The sequence below is a fragment of the Heliconius melpomene genome, chromosome 2 (genome assembly GCF_056956725.1).
Source record: "Heliconius melpomene rosina isolate 202511_hmr_F chromosome 2, ASM5695672v1, whole genome shotgun sequence".
NCBI classification, from domain to species: domain Eukaryota; kingdom Metazoa; phylum Arthropoda; class Insecta; order Lepidoptera; family Nymphalidae; genus Heliconius; species Heliconius melpomene.
The window spans coordinates 6,068,982-6,093,166 of record NC_140390.1 but is presented as its reverse complement, the minus strand read 5'-3'; the positions used below and the strand labels follow the sequence as shown (position 1 = coordinate 6,093,166).

Genomic DNA, 24,185 nt, shown 5'->3' with positions numbered 1-24,185 from the left:
CCGAGTACAAGGAATCCCCAGTATCTTAATCTGATGCGCTCGAATGACTCCACAAAGTCCCCTCTTCGCCGCCCCTACTATAACTGCTATCTTTATCCTTACGTCAAAAGACAAATAATGTATATCGACTTCTTAGTACGATTTTTTTAAATTCTTCATATAATTCAATAATAAGGATTTAAATGGAGAATTTAAAAAAATATATTTAATTTTTTTCAGCCTCAAGCTGTATTCCGCAAGAGAGGCAGAGGCTGAAATGAAATGCCTTGAATGTAGTGGTATATTTGGAAAATATGTTCAATGGAGATGGAAGGTATGAGATGGATGTGGAAAGGCGTATTGCTGCCGATAACAGGGTTAACGGAGCCTTAGCTGCATTGATGAGACGGCTGCGCATGGCCATACACAATGCAGGTTTGGTTCCGACGTTGTTATACGGCAGCGAAACGTGGGTATTGGAGAAGAAGAATAATATGGAAATGACGATGAAGATGTGCGGAGTCAGCTTAGCTAATCGAATTGGCAATGAAGTGGTAGGTACTAGCGAGGATGTCACAGTGAGAATAAAGAAGAACGTGATCAACTGGTTTGGGCACGTCAAACGAATAAGTGATTAAAAAATGGCAAAAAAGATTTATGATGGAAAAGTGGGCGGCAAAAGTGGCAGTGGGTAACCTCGGTTAACCTTCAAGATCTTGAAAAGACAGTATCACAGATACTTGAGGAAGGTCACGTAGAAAGCATGAGAATCCCCCGGAGGGACGGAATGGATGAAACCAAAGAGATATATAGAGACCATAGCGTTTGGCACTGAAGTTAAGTTTTTAATATGTTAATTTTTTGTACTATGCGATTTATAGACAACGTGATAAAAAATTACACACATCAACTAACCTTTTCCAACTCATAAGGCACTTTATTTGTATTTAATAAAAATATATATAAAAACTCATTCTAAAATTATTTATAACTCAAATATCTGTCTCTCAAAACACGCGCGGACTCCTAAAAAATCAAGTTACCGAACTCGATACCGAAGGCTTTTACGATTCTTAATTAATTGTCTGGTACATGTAAATTTCGTTCAGTACATCACTAGAAGCTGTCGCGTAACGTTACATACATATCAACATATAATATAGAATAATATATAAATAAATATATTAATAATTTCCATTTAAAAAATTATAAAAATGGAATTTATACCGAAAAATGAAATATTAGAGTTTAGGCCGAATACGTTGGTTGAGGTGAGGAAGCTGTATAATTTGGATAAACCTGGAAGGATGCAAGATGCCATCAATATACTCAATGAATGGGTGCAGAAACAATCACATTTCAAAAAAAAAGATTTTAGTAAGTACCCTTTTTTTATTTTAAACATAGCGGGATTTGAACGGGTAGGCAGAGGGAACCTAGTGTTTGGACACTCCGTTCCCCATTTGTTAAAATTCCGCTATGTTCATATTTTTATGTTTTCTAAATAAGTTTTTTTCTTTCTTAACCACTCTTTTTTATCCAACTAAAATGTAATTGCAAGATCTAGATTATTACAAGTAAAATATAATTTTTAACATCTTTATATAATTGTGAATGTATTTAATTAATAATGAAATAAGCAATTGAGGAACATTCATACTCTCATATAATAATTTTCCTATAGATGTGTCTAGAATTTCAGTTGGTACTATATATTTGTGTATTTTAAAAGTATAGGTATATCTAAGTATTAAAACGCTTAGATAATAAATTCAAATTTAAATTCAAAATATTGTTTATTCATATAAACTTATTATAAGCACTTTTGAATCGTCGAATGTACATAAAAACAAAAAGCTACCACCAATATATGTATAAGTACATATGTAAGTAACATTGCATTTTTCTAATCAACAATTATCAACTTCAAAAATAATTGACGAAACTAGTTTTTAAACCTAGTTTTTGCTATACTTATAACAAGATGCAATTAAGTAGATAAAATAAAAAAACAAAACATGTTTCAGTTTCCGTATGCATTCACCTTGTTTTAAGATTTAATTTTAAATAATTTATTTATCATTGTTTTATTTAAAAAATTAACTGAAATATAAATTTATTAAAAAAAAAATTAAGTAGGGGAGAGGTGGGATGAAAGGGACAGTCGTTTCAAATATTTTGAACACACAATATTTTGAATCCGATATAATTTTTTATGTAATAAAAAATTGAATGAATTGAATTTTGAAATGTCCCTTTCAATACGTGTCCCTTTCATGACACCTCTTCCCTAGTATTTATACTCATATAATAGAAATTAATTATTTAGTTAAACATGCGCATCTAAGGAACTAATGATTCTAAATGAAAAAATCTTTTTGTATTAGATGACAGTACATAAATCGAGAAGGATTATATGTCATAATATTGTCGTATTATGTTAATGGTTTCAGTGTCGATCGTTCAGGGTCAGCCGCAGATAAAAGCTCTCTTTTTTAGTTTCCCGCACTATCCCGCAATTTAAAAGATAGGCAGAGGGAATCTGGGCACCTAGTGTTAACTCTGCCACTCTGTTCCCATTTACGTTCCCCAATTTCCTCCGAATTCTAGAAGCAACCTGACGCGCTTACACACTTGTCCTCTTCTGTACATACTTATGCTAATAATCGTAACGAAAAAAGTAATGCTTCCTCAGAAAGTTCTAGATAAATACACATTCCTTTGACCTCCTTCATATATATGTTAAATAATATATGTAGATATGAATAACTATATCATTACTAATTCATTTACTAACTTATTTTAACTATTTTATTTTTTAAAATGAGGAGGTTCTTTCTATGTATGATATGTTAATTGTTATATAATTATATTTTTTAGTTTTTATTTCTTTTTTTTTTCTTTGCATTTTAAATAATAGATAGGTGTATAAATATTAATAATTTCAAAATTTTTAATACTACACCAAATATTACTTTCTATAATTTAGTTTTAGTTCATATTCATTTTAGTATATTAGACGTGGGTTTAAATATGTAATCCTCTATATAGTCCTATTTTCTTACCTAAGTATGAAATCAAAAAAAATAAACAGCTTCACGCTATATCCCGCTCACAGCAGGATAGGCAGAGGGAATCTATTGTTAAGACACCTCGTTCCCCATTTTCCCCCGAATTCTAGAGTCATTGCTTGTCGAGTGGCGTATGCTTTATAACGTTTTTTTTTATTTATGTGACAACACTAAGAAGATTTAATAAAAAAATATATTCTTTCAACCTCCTTCACCAACTGGTTCTGTAGAACCAGTTACATACCGTTACCAAATATCGTTAAGTATTTGTTCAATAGGTCTATAAATATTAAATAGAGAGAAATATTAATATTTATCTACTTTAAACTTGTACATAGGGCGATGGCTTTTGAATCTTGCTGAATAAATTTAGTATATATCAATATGACAGATTTAAATTATTTATTTAAAAAAGTAATTTGACGATTGTAGGTTCGATTCTTACTTGGGAATGAATTAGCATCAAGGCAAAAGCGCGGCGTTGAACTCCACCACTCATCACATAAGGTCTCGAAAATTCTTCTGACAGGGCGTAATGGGAAGTCTTAGCACTAGGTTCCCTCTGTCTACTCAACTTTATGTGGAATAGATCTTTAAAATTATATCTTACTCCACTGTATACACGGTCTTTTTTCGTAATTCGTTTTCAATATTCTTTATCAGGCCGTTGATTGTCTTGTCAGACATTGGGCGGTGCTTGGGGATGGAAATATCTTAACATGAGACTTTCTCTATTAAGTATGACTGCAAACGTGACTGGTTATGGGTTCGATTCCAACTTGGGCGCGCGCCACAAAAGCGCGGCGTTGAATTACACCAGTCATCACGTAAGGCCTTGAAAATTCTTCTGACAGGGCGTAATTCAGACGACAGGAGTCTTAGCACTAGGTTCCCTCTTCCTACGGTACTTCCTATGAGAAAGGCCTTTAAAATTATATTTTGCTGTAATAAATAATAAGAAATAATTGAAATCGAATATCTCTTCGCTCTAGTGTTGAAGCAAAACGCGACATTGAGTTCCGCCAATCAAGACACAATGTCTCCAAAATTCAACGGAAAGTAGGGAACGGAGTGTCTCAACACTAGGTTCCCTCTACCTACCCGGCTATATGCGGTATACAATGGGAAGTTAAAAATAAGTATTAGGTAGGCAAATAAATAATAACGTTATCCATTTTATCTAGATTGTCTTAAATATATATAATAAGGAAGGAAACTCATAAACAACGAACACGTGAGTTTGTTATTTTCCATTCAACCTTACAAATGTAGTTCTATATATTATACCAAATAAATATTTTTACTGAATTAAAATTTAATTGCGGCATTGTGTTCCGCCTGCACGTATATATCCAGAATCGAAAGTGGGGAACGTAAATGTTTTAATGGTAGTGATGTTTCAACATTAGGTTCCCAGGTTACCTCTGACTAACTGTGGAGGATACTGTGTGAAGCTAAAAGCTATGCTAATAAAGAATTTGAATTGAATTGAATTAATACATACATTTATTACCATCAAGTGTTCTAAGCGAAAAAAAAGTACAAATTAAATTAACATAAACATTCAAAATCCTCATGCACTTTGGTACTGGAAAAAACTATGACATTAAAGGTCATTTTTAGCTTCGCGAGGTATTCCACATAGAACAAGAGGAACATAGTGCTAAGACACTCCGTCAAACTCTCCGTTCAATTTAAGAATGTGTGCACTAAGTGGCAAAAATCAACAAACTCTACGCTTTTCTTCCTGAAAATGAAATGAAAATAATTCATTAGGTACCCTAATGGAACTCGAACCTATTATTATCGTTGTTCTTATAGTCAGACTTTTCTTAATGCATCATGTCAACTTTTTATATCACAGTATATAAGAAATCATGAAAAAATAAAAATAAATAAAATCAGCTTCACGCTGTATCCCGCACACGGCAGTGTAGGCAGAGGGAACCTAGTGTTAAAACACTTCCCCACTTTCTGCCGAATTCTGAGTTAAGGGGCAGACTCAACGCGCTTTGCCTCGATAACAGAGCGAAGAAATGGAAATATAAACGTAAATGATTTTTTTTTAATTTCGTCGAGTGAGGATCGAATCCACAACCCTCGTGTTACAGTCACACCCTTGTTCCGCTGCGCTACAACGGCCTTAAGAAAGAAATCATGAATATTTGTCATAATTTCGATATGTTTCGAACTGTTCTACGGTAAAATCGTATACAATAAATTATAAACTTGACGCCTGGTCAAAGTTGCAACTGCATAATATATAATTTATCGTACAAAATATTAAGCTTATATTGTATGGAAATTATTATTTAGATAAAGTTACTAAAACATTACATTATAATTTATTATCACTAAAATCTATATAATGTTTACAAATATTAATAGCTGCAGTTACAACAGTGCTATTGGAAATATGTCGTTTTGAATTCAAAACTGTGCCCATATGGACAATGACCTCAATTAAGTTAGATAAATAATATAATAATAATAACATTACTATTCCGAATATGCTTTTATTAAATTAGAGAAAACTTTAATAAAAAAATATTATAAAAAAATACCTTTAAAAATATAAAAAACCACTCTTCTGCCTCCTGCCCTCGTAGGACAAGGGTCCAAGCCATCGGTGGCTAGGGCTCCACAGAGAGGAACCGCCGCACAATACGTGCCGTCTCAAGTAACACTACCTTCTGTATCTGGTTCTTGATCCAGCCGGCATAACCCAACCGTTGAAAGCACGCACCTTGTTGCCACCAGATAAAAGGCTGCCAAGCACTTTTTTCAGGCGACTAAAGAAACGCTCCTTCACCAATTGCTTTATGCTCCGCTCATCAATACCCAATGCTTCAGACAGTCCAAGATATTTATAAGTCTATATAACATTATTATTATTATGTTTCTCTTTAAAGATTCACGGGTTCAAAAGAACCCGGTCCTTTGAAAGGCTTGCGTGGGGACACAGGTCCAACACGTAGAGGCCCCATTTTTTTTTTATGGAAAAAGGACAAGGCAAACGAGCGTTCGGGTCACCTGATGATGATCACCGCCGCCCACGACCCCGTGCAGCACCAGAGGAGCTACAGGTGCGTTGCCGGCCTTTGAGGTGGAGATAGACGCTCTTTTTGAAGGTACCCATATCGTACCGACCTGGAAACACTGCCGCGGGTAGGCTATTCCACTATTCGGTGGCGCGTGGAAGGAAATTCCTACGAAACCGCACAGTAGTGGAGTGCCACGCATCCAGATGGTGTGGATGATATTTAAGTTTGTGACGTGCTGTGCGGTTAGAAAATTCGGCGGCAGATAACAGGTCAAACAGTTCTTCAGAACACTCACCATGATAAATGCGAATGAGAACGCACAGCGAGGAGACGTCTCTGCGCAGAGCCAAAGTGTCAAGCCTTTCACAGCTTACTGGGTCCTTAATGATTCGAACAGCTCTACGTTGTATGCGATCAAATGGGTCAAGCTGATACTGGGGTGCACCAGCCCAGAGATGAGAACAGTACTCCATGTGTGGCCGAACCTGGGCCCTATATAGGGCCAATCAGCCCCTTAGAGAATATTCAAATGTTTTACTGTGACGCATCACCCGGGATCCATCTTTGGGTAACCACAGGTAATTGCCCAAAGATGGTCGCCGGTTAATGCGAAGGAGCTATGGAAAATGTGAAAATCTGGTTCTTGATCCAACTAGGGCTATGGAATGGAATTTGGATGGACTGGCTACTAGGCTATTGTAATAATAATATTATTATTAATAACATAAGCTAGGAGTACTTCCACCCTGTATCTATGAATAACAATATAGTTCAAGAGAGCGAAATTGCAGGAGTGCCGCTAGTTTATAATATTCTGGCACTCGTTGGTAGTTTTTAAAGAAACATATTAACTATTTGATTCTTATAAAAAATTGTATAACAAGTCAAACAAGATCAGTTAATTGTAAGTAGAATTCATGTTTAAATTATACATAGATTTATAAACTTTAGAATGTTAAATGGCCGCGGTCAACTCGGTCAATTCGGTCATTAATTAAGAACTGGTCAAGCGCGAGTCGGACTCGTGTACCGAGGGTTCCATATCAATTTGAGGATCAGATAAACTATGAAATGAACTAACAATAAATATAATTTTGTATAGATAATCTAATGTAAAAATGAATTTACAAATGAATGTTAAATATTTCATTTCCTCGAATGGGAATCAAACCCAGAACCCGTCGTGTTCAAATTCTAAATTCATTTTAATGCTAAACTATTTTAAACTACTGTAGAGTTTTTTGTTATATCTTTAAAAAAAACCATAAGTTACATAAAAAATGTGTTATTAAAAATTTAATTTTACGGTCCATGCTCTTGACATGACTCTTGTTACAAAGTAAAAATATTTTTTTGTTATTAATACAAAAAAAAAACCAAGAATATAAATTTGTATTCCCATAAATATATTTTATATTGTATAATTCAATTATACCTACTATAATAATAAGACGAGAGAGTGAGACCTCCCGGACGTCCAAGGAAGTGCGCTTGGATGATGCAGGAGAGCCAATTGTCTAACCACCGAGGACGCAAAAGACCGTGCAAAGTGGAGTAGGAAAGCAGATTCTGGCAATAGCCGGGATGAATGCCAAGAGGAAGACCTACTATAATAATAAAATAATTATATAGAGAGACTAGCGGCCCGCTCGCGGTTACACCCGCGTGAGCTGTTATTATTAATTTCTGTCTCCATGACTACGTCCTAGTGACGTCTATGCAAAATTTGAGACTCCTAGCATTTGTAGTAACGAACTTTCATACAAACTTTCGACCCCAAAAACAACCCCTTAAAAGTCGAATATTACAAATTCCCGTCTTAGCGAGCTCCTACGTCCTATAAATAACTCCTATGCAAAATTTCAGATTCCTAGCACATGTAGTTTCTGAGATTTCGTGATGAGTGAGTGACCTTTCGATTTTATATATATAGATGAAGCCTTTTAACTCTCAATTTCTCGTATTAGGGTGATTTTTAACTTTCTGCATATAACAAGATAAGCGAAACTATCGAAAACCTAGTGTTGAAACTCTCTCATCTCATCTCATCTCATCTCTCACTATCTCCACACACTACCCAATTTTTGAGACATAGCGAACTCTGTGGCAGAACTCACCGCTACATCTCGTCGTACTTACCAGCGCGAGGGAATGAAAATAACTCATTCCCTCGAGTGAGAAACGAACCGACAACCGTCTAGCTTACAGGCAGACTATGAGCTCCTGCACCATGGTGGCCTCAAAAGATATTATCTATCCTATTTTAAAGTTTAAAAGACTGGTAGGTTACTGGTAAAGACTGGTTAGGTTCTGAAGTGAATTCTAAAAGGAGTATTTTTCCAATTAACAAAGTCATTCTTTCTGAATATATTATTAATAATTATTATATTTTCATTTATCATCATTATAATAAAACAAATTAAATAATAAAATATGATAAATGATAATACTCAGTGGATTTAATGAGAATCCTTCATCTTATACTCGTACTTGTATTAATAAGGACTTAGTAAATAAATACTTATCAATCATTATATTGAATGAATCATTAAACTAATGATATTATTATGAAATAAATTTACATTAGATATATATTTTTTTTCGAACATGAGGTTAATGCTGTTAGCCCTATTGGCTTTTACAGCGACACCAGTTGAGTAAGGAAAAGAGTGCTCTGTCCCTGAAGAAATGCAAGCACTAAGCTGGCTGTGAGGAAGTCGACGACTGTGAGGGCACCCCCTGCGGGACTCGAACCTCGGCTTTTGGCCGTCGAGCGAACTGGGAAACCGTTTATAGGGTCCGTGCCATAGTAAATTTTCTGTCGTAAAAACGAAAAAAAAAGAATAGGTTTTTGGGCGATCGAGTCGATTTTTTCGCTTTGTTTTGTGACATAAAAATGGGACACGCATGTAGAGCGTATTTGTTTGATATCAGTGAATTGGATTTTCTGAAACTAGGTGTCTGATCCCCTAATTCGAGTTTTACTGCAGATACTAGTAATTTTTTAGAGGCCCTCCAAGATTCAATTGCCATTCGGAAAAATGATATCGGCGAAAAACTTAAATCCTTAAAAAATCGGCGGGGAATGAAGAGTAGAGTGTCTGAACACTAGGTTCCCTCTGTTCCCTATCCTGCTATATAGACACGGGATAAAACAAAATAACGATTGTAAAAATATCATAGAAGAATTATGGTATAATAATGCAAATAAACAAAGGGCAAGCTAGGGGGTTCATAAACCTACCTTCAACTTGACGCCTTGCTGTAACTTTTGGTAATAATCTAAAATATCCCCACTTTACCTATATTATATTAATAGCGGACCCTGACGCGGCTAGGCCTGCTTGAAATATAAGAATATAATTTCTATAGAAGTATAATTTCAATCTAGATGAAATGCTAAAAGTGACTATTATATTTATTTTCATAAGGATGAATATCAAAATGACGCGGTGACGCGGAACGCGGTCGCGTAGCGACGACGGTTGTTATTAACATGGCAGAATAAATCGCATGTCAAATTAGAAAGTATTTTAATTTATTAGTATATATGTGTAATGTAATATTATATAGCCTATAGCACTTCTGAAGAATGCAGCTTTCATACAAAACAAAAACAAAGTAAATCGATCCAGTAGATCCAGAGATCTTAGCGTTCAAACAAACAAACAAACAAACAAACAAACAAACAAACTCTTCCGCTTTATTATATTAAGTATAGAAGTATAGATAATTCGCTCTGGAGTCAAGACTAACCCTCCAGAATTCGGCGTAAAGTGGGGAACGGAATGGGTAGCCCTAGGCTCTTCTTGGGGTTCTCCTTGCCTTTCCAGCTACAAAATGAAGAATTTTCATTAACTTTCCAATCCTACCACAATCAAATCCTAAACTAACCACCCCCCACAATCACTACACACAAATTAAAATTCGCAAAAGCAACCCTCAATATACCTTTAACTAACGAAATTGTATATTATTTCTCATAACGACCCCTGTATCTATTTCAAACCCTTTTATACCCCCCCTTACAATGGCTGCTTTGTAAAGAGAATTGAAATGATCAACTAACAAAAGATAGACTTCAAATAGGCAATCTATTTGAACGAACGGTTGATAAATTGATCTGTAAATGGTAACGAGCTCTCGCTTTTTGGTTGTTAACGTTATTTTCAAGGTTCCCAAAGTTTAATTTTCAATTTTGGCTTTGAAATATTTTACAGCGGACTTTTTGTCTCTGTGTTTTGTTTAATAATTAATTTTGTTATTGGAATTATGTTAGAGTTTTGTGTTTTTTTTTCACTTTAAAAGTGGGTTGTTATGGAATATTTATGAGAAAAAAAAGATATAGTTTTAGAAAACGTTTGAAAAATCATTATTATAAATTTGATGAATGTTTTGAAAAATTTTATTAATTTTCAATATAAATATAAATTTAAATATATCACTTTATTTTAAGATTAATCATTATAGATTAAGCTTAATCCAATTATTAATTATTTGAATAAAAACCTTAAACTAACTAATTAGAATAAAGAGGAGGCAAAGCGCGACGTTGACTTCCTCCACTCAACATGTAAAGCTTCCTGAATTTGGCGGAAAGGTGGGAAGCGTAGTGCTTTAGGCTTTTCCTACTTCCCCTTTTATACAGTGGAAGCAGGATACAGTGTGAAGCTGACAGAAAGCACAAAAAAACAGAAGCAGGAAAAAGAATTATAGTGAAAATATTTCATTTACCCGAGTGAGAATCAAACCCGCAATTAGTGAGTGTGGTACTTAGACGGTCAACTGAATTATTGTGTTAACTACATGAGAAATTCGTCGTAAAGCTAAAATATAATATGATAAAATAAAAATAAATGTTAGGCACAGAAGAAAATTACAAACGATTTTAGAAGTAAAAGTGTTATAAAATAAATCTTTATTTACAAATATTAACAGAAATGTAATTTTAAAGTTCGTTCCAAGAACGAGGAAAACATCATGATGAAAAGAAAAAAATAATTGAAGGGAACTTATTAACGTCCAATCTTAAATCAAAAGTTGTTTATTTATGTTTATTTTTTTATTTACTTTTACTTACTTTTCTAAAAGGAATATTGCATTTTTTTATGCCTTCTTGTTCTATCCTGCATATAATAGGACAGAAGGGACGTAGTGTTAAGACACTCCGTTCCTAACGCACCGCAAAATTTTCTTCGCTTCTCTTCGTCCTATAGCAGACCGACAGAATGAAAATAATTCAATCCTCCGATTGAGAATCGAACCCACAATTATGTTTAGTCATTGTCAGTGCATTTTGTGTCTATTAACAATTTCTACATAAAAATATGTTGAAATTACTTATGGAATTTAACCAGAATGTATTTACATATTATATAATATGTAGTTTTGTTTTTTATGAGTGGAATTTTTCCACTTTTTTTTTAAATAGAAGTTTAATTAAGTAATCATATCAAGAATGTTTATTTTTATAGTTGAAACAGATTTTTGGTGGATTTATTTTAAATTGAATTACTTAGATAAGAATTATTTAGATTGTAAATTTATTAAGGTTTTAATATACATTATATACTATAAGCAACGATCTTTTATGAGAGGGTTCAGCCGTTATTTATACGTTTTAATTATAGTTAATATCTCTATGGAACTTAACGCCGCTCTTCGCCTTGACAACAGAGCGAAGAAATGAAAATGTAATGAAATATTTTATTTCCTCTAGTGGAGAAGGAACCCACAATTACATTACACACACTCTTGTGCTAGGATTAATAACATTCGATTTTTATATAATTTTTCATAGCAATATTATTTTTAGTTTGTTTGCTATTAAAAAAATTTAGGAGCAATATTATGATAGACATACTAAAATAAACAATGGAATATTTGACGATTAAGATTTCTAATTTAATAGTTTCTAAGTAACTATAAAATAACAATTTAAAAACAAAATATAAGAAAACCCACAAAAATAGTCCGATATAGTGAAAATTAAAATAAATTATAAGCAAAAAATCATTTTTAGAAAAAGCTTTTATTTAAACGCTTTAAAAAGGAGAAAATAAAATTTGTCTTTTAAATTTTAACTATCAACTCATAACCTCATTGTACACATTTTATATGATCATAAAAGCTTGTCGCGCGATTTACTTGTGTAAATTAACTAGTACTAATTTAATTATGTAAAATCTGCTAAGTTTCAATTTAATTAAATTTTGATTAACGCGACAAGCTTTTATGATCATATAAATTGTGTACAATGAGGTTATGAGTTGATAGTTAAAATTTAAAAGACAAATTTTATTTTCTCCTTTTTAAAGCGTTTAAATAAAAGCTTTTTCTAAAAATGATTTTTTGCTTATAATTTATTTTTTACTTTTTAGTTACCACTGGCTAGGTTTCTCACACCAGAGACATGTACCACGATTCCTCTTCTATGGTTAGGAATGCTGTTGGCGACACTAGACCCTTCCCGATTACAGTGGGGGTTCACCAGGGCTCGACTCTTAGTCCGTTCTTATTCAATGTAGTGCAGCCTCCATGGCTGATGATGTATGCCGACGAAATAGCACTCATTGACGAGAACCGACTGACACTGGAGCGTAAAGTGAACCTCTGGAAGGGTACGCTTGAGAACGGCGGTCTTAAACTAAATGTGTCGAAGACCGAGTACATGGCCTGCGGGAACCCAGACTCGAGCACGATCTTTATAGGTCCTGAGCCAGCCGTTAAGTCAGAAAAGTTCAGGTACCTTGGATCCGTTATGCACGAGTCTGGAGGCGATCACGATGTCCATGGCCGGATAAGTGCTGCCTGGGCCAAATGGCGGGAGGTCACTGGTGTAGTCTGCGACCGAAGAAAACCGCCCAAGCTCAAGGGGCTGATATACAAGAGCATCATACGACCGGTTCTTTTATACGGCTGCGAATGTTGGCCAGCACTATCTCGGCACACTCAGGAGCTTCACGTCAGGGAAAAAGATGCTGAGGTGGATGTGCGGCGTAACGCGGTCTGACCACATACGCAACACATTCGTCCGAGGTAGTCTTGGGGTCCGTGACGTAGCGGATAAGCTCCAAGAGCGCCGCCAGAGATGGTCTGGCCACGTTACGCGCCAGTCTAAGAACTATGTCGGATGCAAGTGCCTTGCTATATCAGTTCCTGGAGTGAGACCTCCTGGACGCCCAAGGAAGCGCTGGTTGGATGTCGTGATGCCGGATATGAGAGCCAATGGTCTAACCACCGAGGACGCAAAAGACCGCGCAAAGTGGAGTAGGTTGAGTAGGAAGGCAGACCCTGGCAATAGCCGGGATTAATGCCAGGAGGAAAAAGGTTTCTCACACTAGATGTCATATTATTTTTCTAATTATTCTTGGCAAGCCCTTTCATTTGATACCCGTATTGCAGATGTGCATAAATAATAACTATTCCGCCATCTTAGATGTTCCGCCATATTGGATTTAGAAAAACGTCACATTTTTCGAGTTACTCTCAACGAGCCCTTTCAATAGATATCCATATTGTAGAAGTAGACTAAAATTAACTATTCTGCTATTTTGGATGGTCCGCCAAATTGGATTTAGAATGACGTTCGATTATTTTTCGAGTTGCTCTCAATGAGCCCTTTCATTTGATATCCATATTGTAGAAGTAGACTTAAATTAACTATTCCGCCATCTTGGATGGTCCGCCTTATTAGATTTAGAATGACGTCACATCATTTTTCAAGTTGCTCTTAAGAAGCCCTTTCATTTGATACCCGTAATGTACAAGTGCATCAAAAATAACTATTCTGTTACTTTGGATGGTTCGCCATATTGGATTTAGAATGACGTTACACTATTTTTCCAGTTACTCTCAACAAGCCCTTTCATTTCATACCCATATTATAAAAGTTCATGAAATATAACTATTCCGCCATCCTGGATGGTCCGCCATATTGTATTTAGAATGAAGTCACAAACCTTATCGTGCATTGTCATCCAAACCAAACGTGTATACAAAATTTCAGCTCAATCGTACGAACATACCTTTCATTATATGAAAGCACAAAAAACTTGAATCGTGTCGATTCTATTGGATTTCAAGTGATGACAAATTATTTTTCTAATTGTTCTCGGCAAGATCTTTCATTTGATACCCATATTGCCGAAGTGCATAAATAATAACTATTCCGCCATCTTAGATGTTCCGCCATATTGGATTTAGTATAACGTCACATTATTTTTAGAGTTACGGTCAACGACCCATTTGATTTAATATCTATATTGTAGAAGTAGACCAAATAGATACTCGGCTATCTTCGATTTCCTTCTTATGGGATTTAGAATGACATCACATTATTTTTCGAGTTGTTCTCAACGAGCCCTTTCATTTGATACCCATATTGTAGAAGTACATTAAAAATAACAATTCCGCCATCTTGCATGGTCCGCCATTTTAGATTTAGAATGACGTCACATATTTTATCGTGCATTGTCATCCAAAGTAAACGTGTATACAAAATTTCAGCTCAATCGGTTGACGATATCTACTTCAAAATTGAGCTCTAAGATTTCACCCGAACCCACATACATACATTGCAAGTTAAATAAAAGCTTTTAAAAATATATAATATTCCGCTTATTCTAAGCCACTGTACACAATTTAGTTATTTTCCAAAGAGAATGTTATACTTTAAAATATTCAATGCACAAAATTGCTTTTCTAACTATAATCGTCTATGCCCCGAGCCCCAAGCCCGAGAGCCCCCGACCTCCTCAGGTGCGAGATTAAGAACCCAGATCACTTTGGGCGTCGCAAAGAAAATGTCTCGTTAAAATTCATGAAGCGCAATTGTTGAGTTTCGCCCGACTTGAGTGATATTAGATTTTTCATTGAAGGTACTGTTTACCCATACCCCATACACCATACCCCATACCCCATACCCCATACCCCATACCCCATACCCCATACCCATACCTCATACCCCATACCCATGCGGTTACATACCCGCTTAGTCTTTATACGTTGTTGGAATTATTTTGGTATGTGTGGGTTAAGCAGGTTCCACATTAAACTAGAGCTGTTGTTATACAGGAGGTTAAATTTTTCACAAAATTTTAGAGTGGTTAAGGAATTTTTATGGGAAAATTCGTGAAATTCATCAATTTTTGCAGCGTAGCTATGGTTTCTTTTCAATTTCAGTTGAAGCTTGCATTTTCGATATTTCGAATTTCTAATATCTGTTGGAAAATAAGAGATAGGAGTGAATGAAGTGTGCGTGCCTGAGGTTGTAAAAAAATTTCAATATGTATGGAATTTTTACATTTTGGTGTGTTTTTAAGTTATGAGATATCATTAATAACTAGTAAACAATATAATACAATAGCAAATTCCATAGTGTGTACTTTGCAAATTATACAAATGAGGTTCCCGTAGAGCAGCAGCACGGTGCCGGTGTCTTACTTAGTATTGTGGATCCGATTTCCACATATTCCAAAAATAAATTTGTTTCCTCGGTCTTGTTGCAAGGTACGCGGAGAGCAGAGTGCCTTAGTTCCTTTTGTCAGCCTTCGTTATATGAAAATATATCTTCGTTATAAGCAAATAATACAAACATACGTGAGTTGTGTACATGTATATAAATGTATTGTCCCAATTAATAATATCGGTCCTAATCGATATACCTACTTGTTTTTTTTGTTGCTATTTTCCTCCAGGACTATTCATAGTTTAGTTATAAAATAAGCTAAACATAGTTTCACTAAATACCCCCATTTTGTACGAAGACTAGTGTCAAAACACTCCGCTCGAGGCAATGTGAATGGTTGTTTGGACATAGTGCTTCTGTATCACTACGACCAGAATAATAGTCTAGATTTAGTACAAGACTAGTGTTAAAAATAAACTAGTCTAGTATTACTAGGTAGTAAACGAATGTATTTTTACATATCTTTTTTCATTTTCAGGTTCTTTTTATCTTGAAACAGCGATCGTTGCTTGCAAAGGTTCTATAGAAAAGGCGAAAAGTCAACTTGATAAAATATGCACCATGAGAACTCTACTACCACAGTTTTTTGGCGACTACAATATTAAAAATGATTTTGGAAGACTGAATGAAGTAGCGTAAGTATATATATTTTTTTTCAGCTTTACGCTATGTCCCGCATGTAGCGAGAGGAAGCCTAGTGCTAAGATATTCCGTTCTCCACTTTCCGTCAAATGCTGGAGGCATTCCGTGTTGCCTCCTCACGCAATGCCTGCAGAATTCAGCGGAAAGTGGGGAACGGCATGTCTTCCAAGGTTCCTTCTGCCTACCCTGCTGTGTGCGGGATACAGTGTGAAGCTGGAAAAAAAAATAAGTACCTATAATTAAAATTATGTAATATTTTTAGGAAAGTGGTTATGTTACCAAAGCTAACAGAAGACTTTTATAGAATTTATCTTTGTAAATTCAAAGGCCCTCCGCACGACTCCTCAGAATTCATGAGCTTCTATAGAGCAAACATTATAGTGAGTTATACTTAAATATTTTTGGAAACTTCTACTTACCCATATAGAAGGATAGTCAAAGGGATCCTAATGTTAAAACACTCCGTTCTCCACGTTGAACTTTATCTTGTTACCAGTGAAAATAACATGAAAATAATTTGTGTTATAATTATACGGATTCCTTTCTTCTCATATTTTTTTGTATTTCATTGGAAAATACCACATTTTTATTTAGAAATATTTTTTTTTGTTTTCTATATCAAAGACCGTCGTGGCGCAGCGGCACAAGTGCCTGTAACGCGACGGTTATGGGTTCGATCCCACTCGAGGAAGTGAAATATTTATTTACGTTTATATTTCCATTTCTTCGCTCTGGTGTCGAGGCAAAGGCACGCACAGCCTCCAGAATTCGGCAGAAACTGGGGAACGGAGTGTGTGAACACAAGGTTCCCTCTGCCTACCCTGCTGTATGCGGGATACGGCGTGAAGCTGAAGAAGCTATATTAAGGCCATCACAGATAAATTATTATTTTCACAGCTAGCTGAATATCTAAAAATCCACGACTACCTTAGCGGTTTCATGATAATTATTGATTACTCGGATGTGAACCTCATGGACTACGTTTCCAAGATAAACCCTGTGGAGTTAAGACAGGCCATGTCCATTTATATAGTGAGTATTGTAAAAATAAGCTTAAAAGTTGTTTGTTTGTTTGGTTGTACGGATTAATCTCAGGAACAATTTAGTTCACTTTTTAGCTTGACATTATCACACATAGCAGGGTAGACAGAGGCTGTTCTCGCGTTGAAGGCGGAAAGTGGGAAACGGAGTGTCTCAACACTAGATTCCCTCTGCCTACCCTCCCACGTGCGGGATACGGCGTGAAGCTGGTTTTTTTTATATTCAATATATATTTTATATTTGCGTTGAAATAATTCTGTTATACCACAAAGCCAAAATTAAAATCATTATGGTGTTGTTAATAAAATTTGCTATAATATAGCTTAAGGGGCAATTTTTTTATCAGAAAACGCCTAATTGTTATTTATTTATAGTAGATGTATATATTTAAAATAACACAGTGTAATAGTATTAAATAAAATAATTTTGTATTTCTTAATAATATTTATGGCAAGACTAAATATTAGTATAGTCATAGATAATAAAGAGGCATCATAAAAATTGAAATTGTTTTTTTCTTAGGAAGGCTATGGAATGAAAATAAAGGCAATACACATAATTTCTCCATCTAAACTAATAGAGTCATTGGTTACAATTATGAAACAAGTGTTGAGTCCTAAAGTAGCTGGTAGAATTAACGTTCATAAAAGTGTGGAAGAGCTACGAAAAGTGGTCCCCAAAAGTGTATTACCTAAAGATTATGAAGGCGAAGAGAAATCTATACAGGAACTTCAAGGTTTATTTTTTTCATTTTTTTTACAATTTACATTTTGATATACAGTAAGCAATGGCGCAGAACCACAAACGTGCGACTATCAATGAACCATTTGAGTTTTGGGTTTGATTCTCACAAGAGGGAATGAATGAGACGAAATGTGTTTACAGTTCGTTCTTTTTGCCTACCTTGCTATGAGCAGGATGCGTGAAGTTAGAAATAGATTATCTGTATAAAACATTTATTAAAGCTTGTTTTTTTTCTTCACGCTGTAATTCGCACCTAGCAGAGTAAGCAGATGAAACCTGGAAACCTAATGTTAGAATACTCCCTTCCCTGAGGCACTCCTTCCTCACTCTCCGCCAAATTCTTGAGGCATTGCGTGCACGCGGACAGCGAACCACACACACGTTTACACTCAGAGATTTTGAACGTTGTTGACAATAGCCTGCGGTTACGCAGAGATGATTTCGCTGGTGGCCAAAAGACCAGATCCATTTGAACCTGACATCCTCAGAAAAGATAGGAATTAATAATAATAATGTTAAATAATCTATATATTCTTCCAGATCAATGGCTTGACATCCTATCATCAGAAGAAAATTTGAATCATCTGAGGGACATGAATGCGGCAGCCACCGACGAGGCCTTTAGAAGTACTGATACCTTCAGCGAGCAGTGCGCTGGTATGCCTGGCACCTTCAGGTTATTGAGTGTCGATTGAATAGAGAAATTTTAGAAAAAAAATGTAATTTAGAACAATTTTTAAGTGATAATTGTGATTTTTTTTCATATTGAACTTACTAATAATGTATAAAGCCCAATTTAAATATTGATATTTGTTAAATATAAGATTATTTGTATTACTAATGCTTCCGTAATTCTCACCATTGCATATTTCTCTCTCTCTTTTTCTCTTTTTTTGTAATTTAAATTAATTATTTGCTATAAGTTTAAATAAGTTTTCATATTAGCAACATGTATTGGTTTACGTAATCATGAAAAGAAAATATAAAATGAAATAATGAATAATAAATAAACAAAATATTGTATTAAGAAAAATATCTTATTTTATAAGGGGAATATTTTTTAAATTAAAATAGCTTTAAAATAAAAACATTTAGCATATTATTTTTATATATAGTGGACATAACATTAGTGTTATATTATTTCTATGTGATGAATATTCCAAGGCAACGACCGGTGAGACGACCCCATGCCAGATGGGCCGACGACGACATAAAAAGATTGGCGGGTAGCGGATAGGTCCGAAAAGCTGAAGATCGAGTGTGGTGGCGAGAATTGGAGAAGGCCTATGTTCAACAGTGGACAAAAGATGGCTGTTGATGATGATGATGATGATGAATATTCCATAAAATGTGAAAAAGAGGTGCAGGAAAGAGAGACTGGGTTCAAATGTCAGCTTGGGTTAGGATTTATGTATAGGCTAGATATTTCCACAATCTCCTTATATAATGTTATAGTAATATACATACCTAATATTGACATCAGTTGAATTAAGTTTGAAAGATTTGCTATTAGAGGCCAGTCGTGGCGCAGGGGCTCTCAGTGACAGAAAACCAACTGGTTGTGGGTTCGATCCCCACTCGAGTAACTAAAACATTTATTTAAATATCGTAAATCTTACCAGCGCGACGTCAACAATAGGCTTTTTATAGTCCTCCTTACATCTACAATTTGGATTACTAGGACATATCCACATTTTTTTTTATTGTTTGGTAGAGTTTTTGGCTTTCTAGGTGTTTTTTTTTATGTTTTGTAGAAGAGTTTCTTGGCTGTTTTTTCATAGGAGAGTACGCACGCGCACTCTTGCTGCACGCACTCTTGCAAAATAATTTAGTTCAAAATTCACCAGTTTTAGGTATTAGAAATTAAACAAATGTGCTTATATGCCTAAGCTACATTTGTTTAGTAAAACACCAAAATATTGAAAATCTATTCTTTTGCCCCAAAATTAATTTTAAAAATTAAATTTATTTTAAGAAATTTCTATGATAGCATCCTATTCTGTTTACACTCAAAACATAACTGAAGTTAATGGAATTCACTATAAATCTTTGCAAATATCAAAGATTTGAGTACTCTTGGAAAACGCGCACACTTGGGCCACTCTACCAAGCATATACGACTTGCTTGCAGCTTTGTAAGAACGTACGGCTCAGTGGTCAGAACACTTTGGACGGGTTTAAGACGGCGCAGGTTCATGTCCCGCTACATTCATTATAGAAATATTGGTAGAATTGATTCTCTGTTCTTCACATTCCTCAAAATCAATAACGCCAAATTATATGCATTTAAAAATAGTAAAAGAAATATAAATTTCTATCAGAACATGAATAGGATTTGAACCCGCAAAGGCGTTAAATTAATAGAAGGTTATATTCTATACATATTAACGAATCAATTTAAATAATTTTCAAAACATAACTAAAAACTTGTTTACATCTCGTGGCCATTGTAGTGTAGGTCACAATTCAATGTAAGCTTTATTTTTATTTTAATATTATTTTATCTTGAATTATCACGCCACAGGTGAGGCAGAGAGATTTTAGTGTTAAGACACTCCGTCTCGACACTAGAGCGAAGAAATGCAAATAATAAATATTTAATTTGACAATAGATAGATAAGTTAAAAACCGCGCCGCGCGGCGTTAAATTCCGCCACTCATTACGCAATTCCTTTCCACAATACTGCGCAAAGTAGGTAACGAGAGAAACAGCGTGATACAGCGTGAAGCTGATTGTTTTTTTTTTATATGATATATAATATAAGGTATTGCCTAATGGTTGGCATTCTATTTATTAAAATAATATTGTTGACAAAAAAAGACAATGTATTTACTGAATAGATTTCTCTAAATATTAGAGTCACTTAATAATTAATTAAAGAATTATTTTATTTATTTTTTTTAGCTTTACTTAGCTGGGTAAACAGATAGAACTTGGCACCCCGAAGACATTCCGTTCTCCACTTTCTGCCAAATTCTGGAGGCATGGCGTGTTAAATGGCAGAACTCAACGCCGCGCTTTACCACGATACCAGAGCGAAGAAATGGAAATATAAATTTAAATAAATATTTCCTACCCTCGAGTGGGAATCGGGGAGTCACGCACTGTGCCCCCCACGAGTGGCCTCAAAATTAAATTTAATATAAATATAGCGGTTAGTAAGACCCGAAGTAAATAATTGTTGTAAGTAAAAGATAAAAATCTGATATGAGGTTAATAACTTGAAGATGAAGAACACTAAATCAGTTATATTATTGTATTTTTTTGTATTGTTTTCTTTAAATATAGTATATTCTCAAGCCTGTGAAGCATGAGAAAGGCGTGTTCTAATGTAAATGAAATAAAAATAATCAGTCAAGCGAGAGTGGTACTCACCTACTAAGTGTTCCGTAGCAGTTCAGGATTGAACAGTTGAAGAAACTTCAAGAACTTGATCTACGTCAACAGGACGTATAAATTAAAATAGTTGACAAACTTATCGTATAAAATCAACTACAGATTGAGTGGGAAGAGAGGTAGAGGTATCAAAGATACTGAGGAAGGTCACGTAAAAACATGAGGATCCCCCGGAGGTCATGTATGAAGAGGTTGATGACAGTGGACGAGGCGAAAGAGGTATGTAGAGACCGTAGGCGCTCCGTTCTCTCTGACTACCCCGCTAGGGATAAAGCGTGAAGTTAATTAAATAATTAAATATAAGCCTACGCCATATTTTTCCGGATAATTAAAAAGTAGATATTCGTTGCCTGTAAGGGGGATATATATACAAAAATTTGATGTTAATAATGGAATAACAACATAATTTTATATTAATTTTATCTGTTAATTGTTCCTTCCAAGCTATGTTTTTTAACATCAATTCATTTAAATAACACATTTAAGGTATAAAGATATTTTCAATATTTTATTGTCTTAAATCGCCACCGATTTTTATAAAATTTGAAATTTAGACTTAAAAATATTTCATGTTTTATTGAACACGTGTTTCATGGTTTATTATAATTCACTCCTAAGGGTACAAATAAGCAGGCGAAGCGGCGCGCGTCCGCTAGTAGAATAAAATTAAAAAAGAATAAATAGCATCCTCTCTAACAAAATACACGTTTCGTTACGTACTTTTTCGTATAGCAGAGAAGGTTGGTAAATAGTAAATCAGATTCACGCTGCACGCCACACGAGGCAAAGCGCGGCGTTGAGTTCTGCCACTCAACACGCAATGCCTCCAGAATTCGGCGGGAAGTGGAGAACGTAGTGTCTAAACACTAGGTACCCTCCGCCTACCCTGCTGTGTGCGGGATACAGCGTGGAGCTTTTACATTTTCAAAGTGTTATTCCACACTTAGGAAAGAGAAATATGTTTTTTTTTAAAACGTATAAAAATTTGAACGTAGTGTAATTTGAACTCACACCTTTTGTAAACCGCACTAGCGCTCTCACCACTAAGCCATACGTTATATACCAAAAATTTTATACACTTATGACAACTTAAATAAGCATTTATAGTATAAAAATAAATATTTTTCTAATATGTTACGAAACGGCGTTACATATATCAAAAACCACAATTTTTAAAGGGTTAGTTATGTAAATTAAGTCATTTAGCTAAAATAATAATTTGATTAAAGCAATTTAGTTCTCATACTAGCTCACGTGTTAGGTAGCGTGTTGGGAAGTTGCAAAAACGTGTACTTGTTTAAATTACACTACATTTTTTTTATTTCAAACACACTTTAAAAAATTGCGACGTTATTTCTTTAATTATTAATATTTAATAAAATTTATATACAAGAAAATAATATAGCAACGCGATAATGGAGATAAATAATTGATTTTTTTTCATATTGAGATTAATACGGAAAAGTTAACGACTAGTTTCTAGGTTTATTTCACACAAAACTTTTTCTTATAGAAGGTTCTTAGAGGAATAGACTGAAAAATCCGACTCCGAAGAACTGAAGCCAAACCATCGCGCCTCAAATGCTTCATTACCCATCATGAACCTTTATATTTCTTCTTTTTCAACTTGACTCATAGCAGAAGGCAGAGGAGGCCTGGAAACTTAGTGTTAAAACACTTTGTTCCTCGCTATCTGCCGGATTTTAGAAGCTTTGCCTCATTACCAATGCGTAGAAAATGAAAAAATATATATTTATATATATAAAAGGACTTGTCCTCACTGACTGAGGTAAGACGCGCGCACAGCCGTAACCGCTGTGCGTAGAAACATGAAACTTGGACAGATGTTTACTTTCGTAATCTGGACATCCACTAAGAAGGGATTTTGAAAAATTTTAACCCTAAAGGGGTGAAATAGGGGTTCAAAGTTTGTATGGAAAAAAAATTAAATCAACACTGATTTTTATAAAATTTGAAATTTAGATTTTTAAAAGTATTTAATTGAATACGTGTTTCATCGTTTTCTGGAATTCTCCCCCTAAGGGTGCAAATAAGGGGTTGAAAGTTTGTATAGGTTTTTATTAAATCGTCACCAATTTTTATCAAATTTGAAATTTAGATTTCTAAAAGTATATAATTAAACACATGTTTCATGGTTTTCTAGAATTCACCCCCTAAGGGTGCAAATAAGGGATTGAAAGTTTGTATGGGAAAATTCTTAAATCGTCACCGATTTTTATAAAATTTGAAATATAGATTTAAAAATATTTCATTGAACACATGTATCATGGGTTATTAGAATTCACCCTTAAAAACGCAAGCGAAGCTGCGCGCGTCCGCTAGTTTATATATATTTGCTCTAGAGGGATTCGAACTCACAACATGTCAAGTTTACAGTCGCACGCTTGTACACCTGCGCCACTACGACCTCATGTACTCGTATATTAATTAGGTTAAATATGCTTAAGTATTGCAAAATTGGGACAAGTTAAGGCTTAAGGGCAGTTTAGGCCTAAGGCTTATTATTTTTCTTATACATTTAATCATATTAAAAATTTCGTATAAATAACATTTTGTATATTATTATTAAATATTTTAGATCATGCTGCTTAGAAAAAAACCTCTATTTTGCTTAGAAAAAAATAAATTTCGACACAGGCAAAGCCGCGGCATTTCTATTTATTTCTGTACTACTGAACTATAAGCGTCAATCGCACCAAGGCCGTTATATGAATTTTATAATCCTAAATAAGATAAGCTGTTCTAAATTATGTAAATTTTTCGGCAACAATTACCCT

General features: G+C 34.6%; 1 protein-coding gene across 1 annotated transcript; it reads left to right on the top strand.

The window, feature by feature from the left end:
• Positions 1-1,085: 1,085 nt before the first annotated feature.
• On the top strand, positions 1,086-19,023 carry LOC146540596 (uncharacterized). The gene is made up of 6 exons (XM_085199333.1): positions 1,086-1,356; positions 16,042-16,198; positions 16,468-16,585; positions 17,103-17,237; positions 17,769-17,982; positions 18,531-19,023. The coding sequence occupies exons 1-6, from the start codon at positions 1,194-1,196 to the stop codon at positions 18,683-18,685; spliced, it is 942 nt and encodes a 313-aa protein (XP_085055459.1). The 5' UTR covers positions 1,086-1,193; the 3' UTR covers positions 18,686-19,023.
• Positions 19,024-24,185: the final 5,162 nt, after the last annotated feature.

Excerpts from the sequence above, each read along its gene's own strand:
- LOC146540596 (XM_085199333.1), top strand. The coding sequence starts at position 1,194 with ATGGAATTTATACCGAAAAATGAAATATTAGAGTTTAGGCCGAATACG. Across the intron at positions 16,199-16,467 it reads GGAAGACTGAATGAAGTAGC|GAAAGTGGTTATGTTACCAA; the intron begins GTAAGTATATAT and ends TAATATTTTTAG. Across the intron at positions 17,238-17,768 it reads AGGCCATGTCCATTTATATA|GAAGGCTATGGAATGAAAAT; the intron begins GTGAGTATTGTA and ends TTTTTTTCTTAG.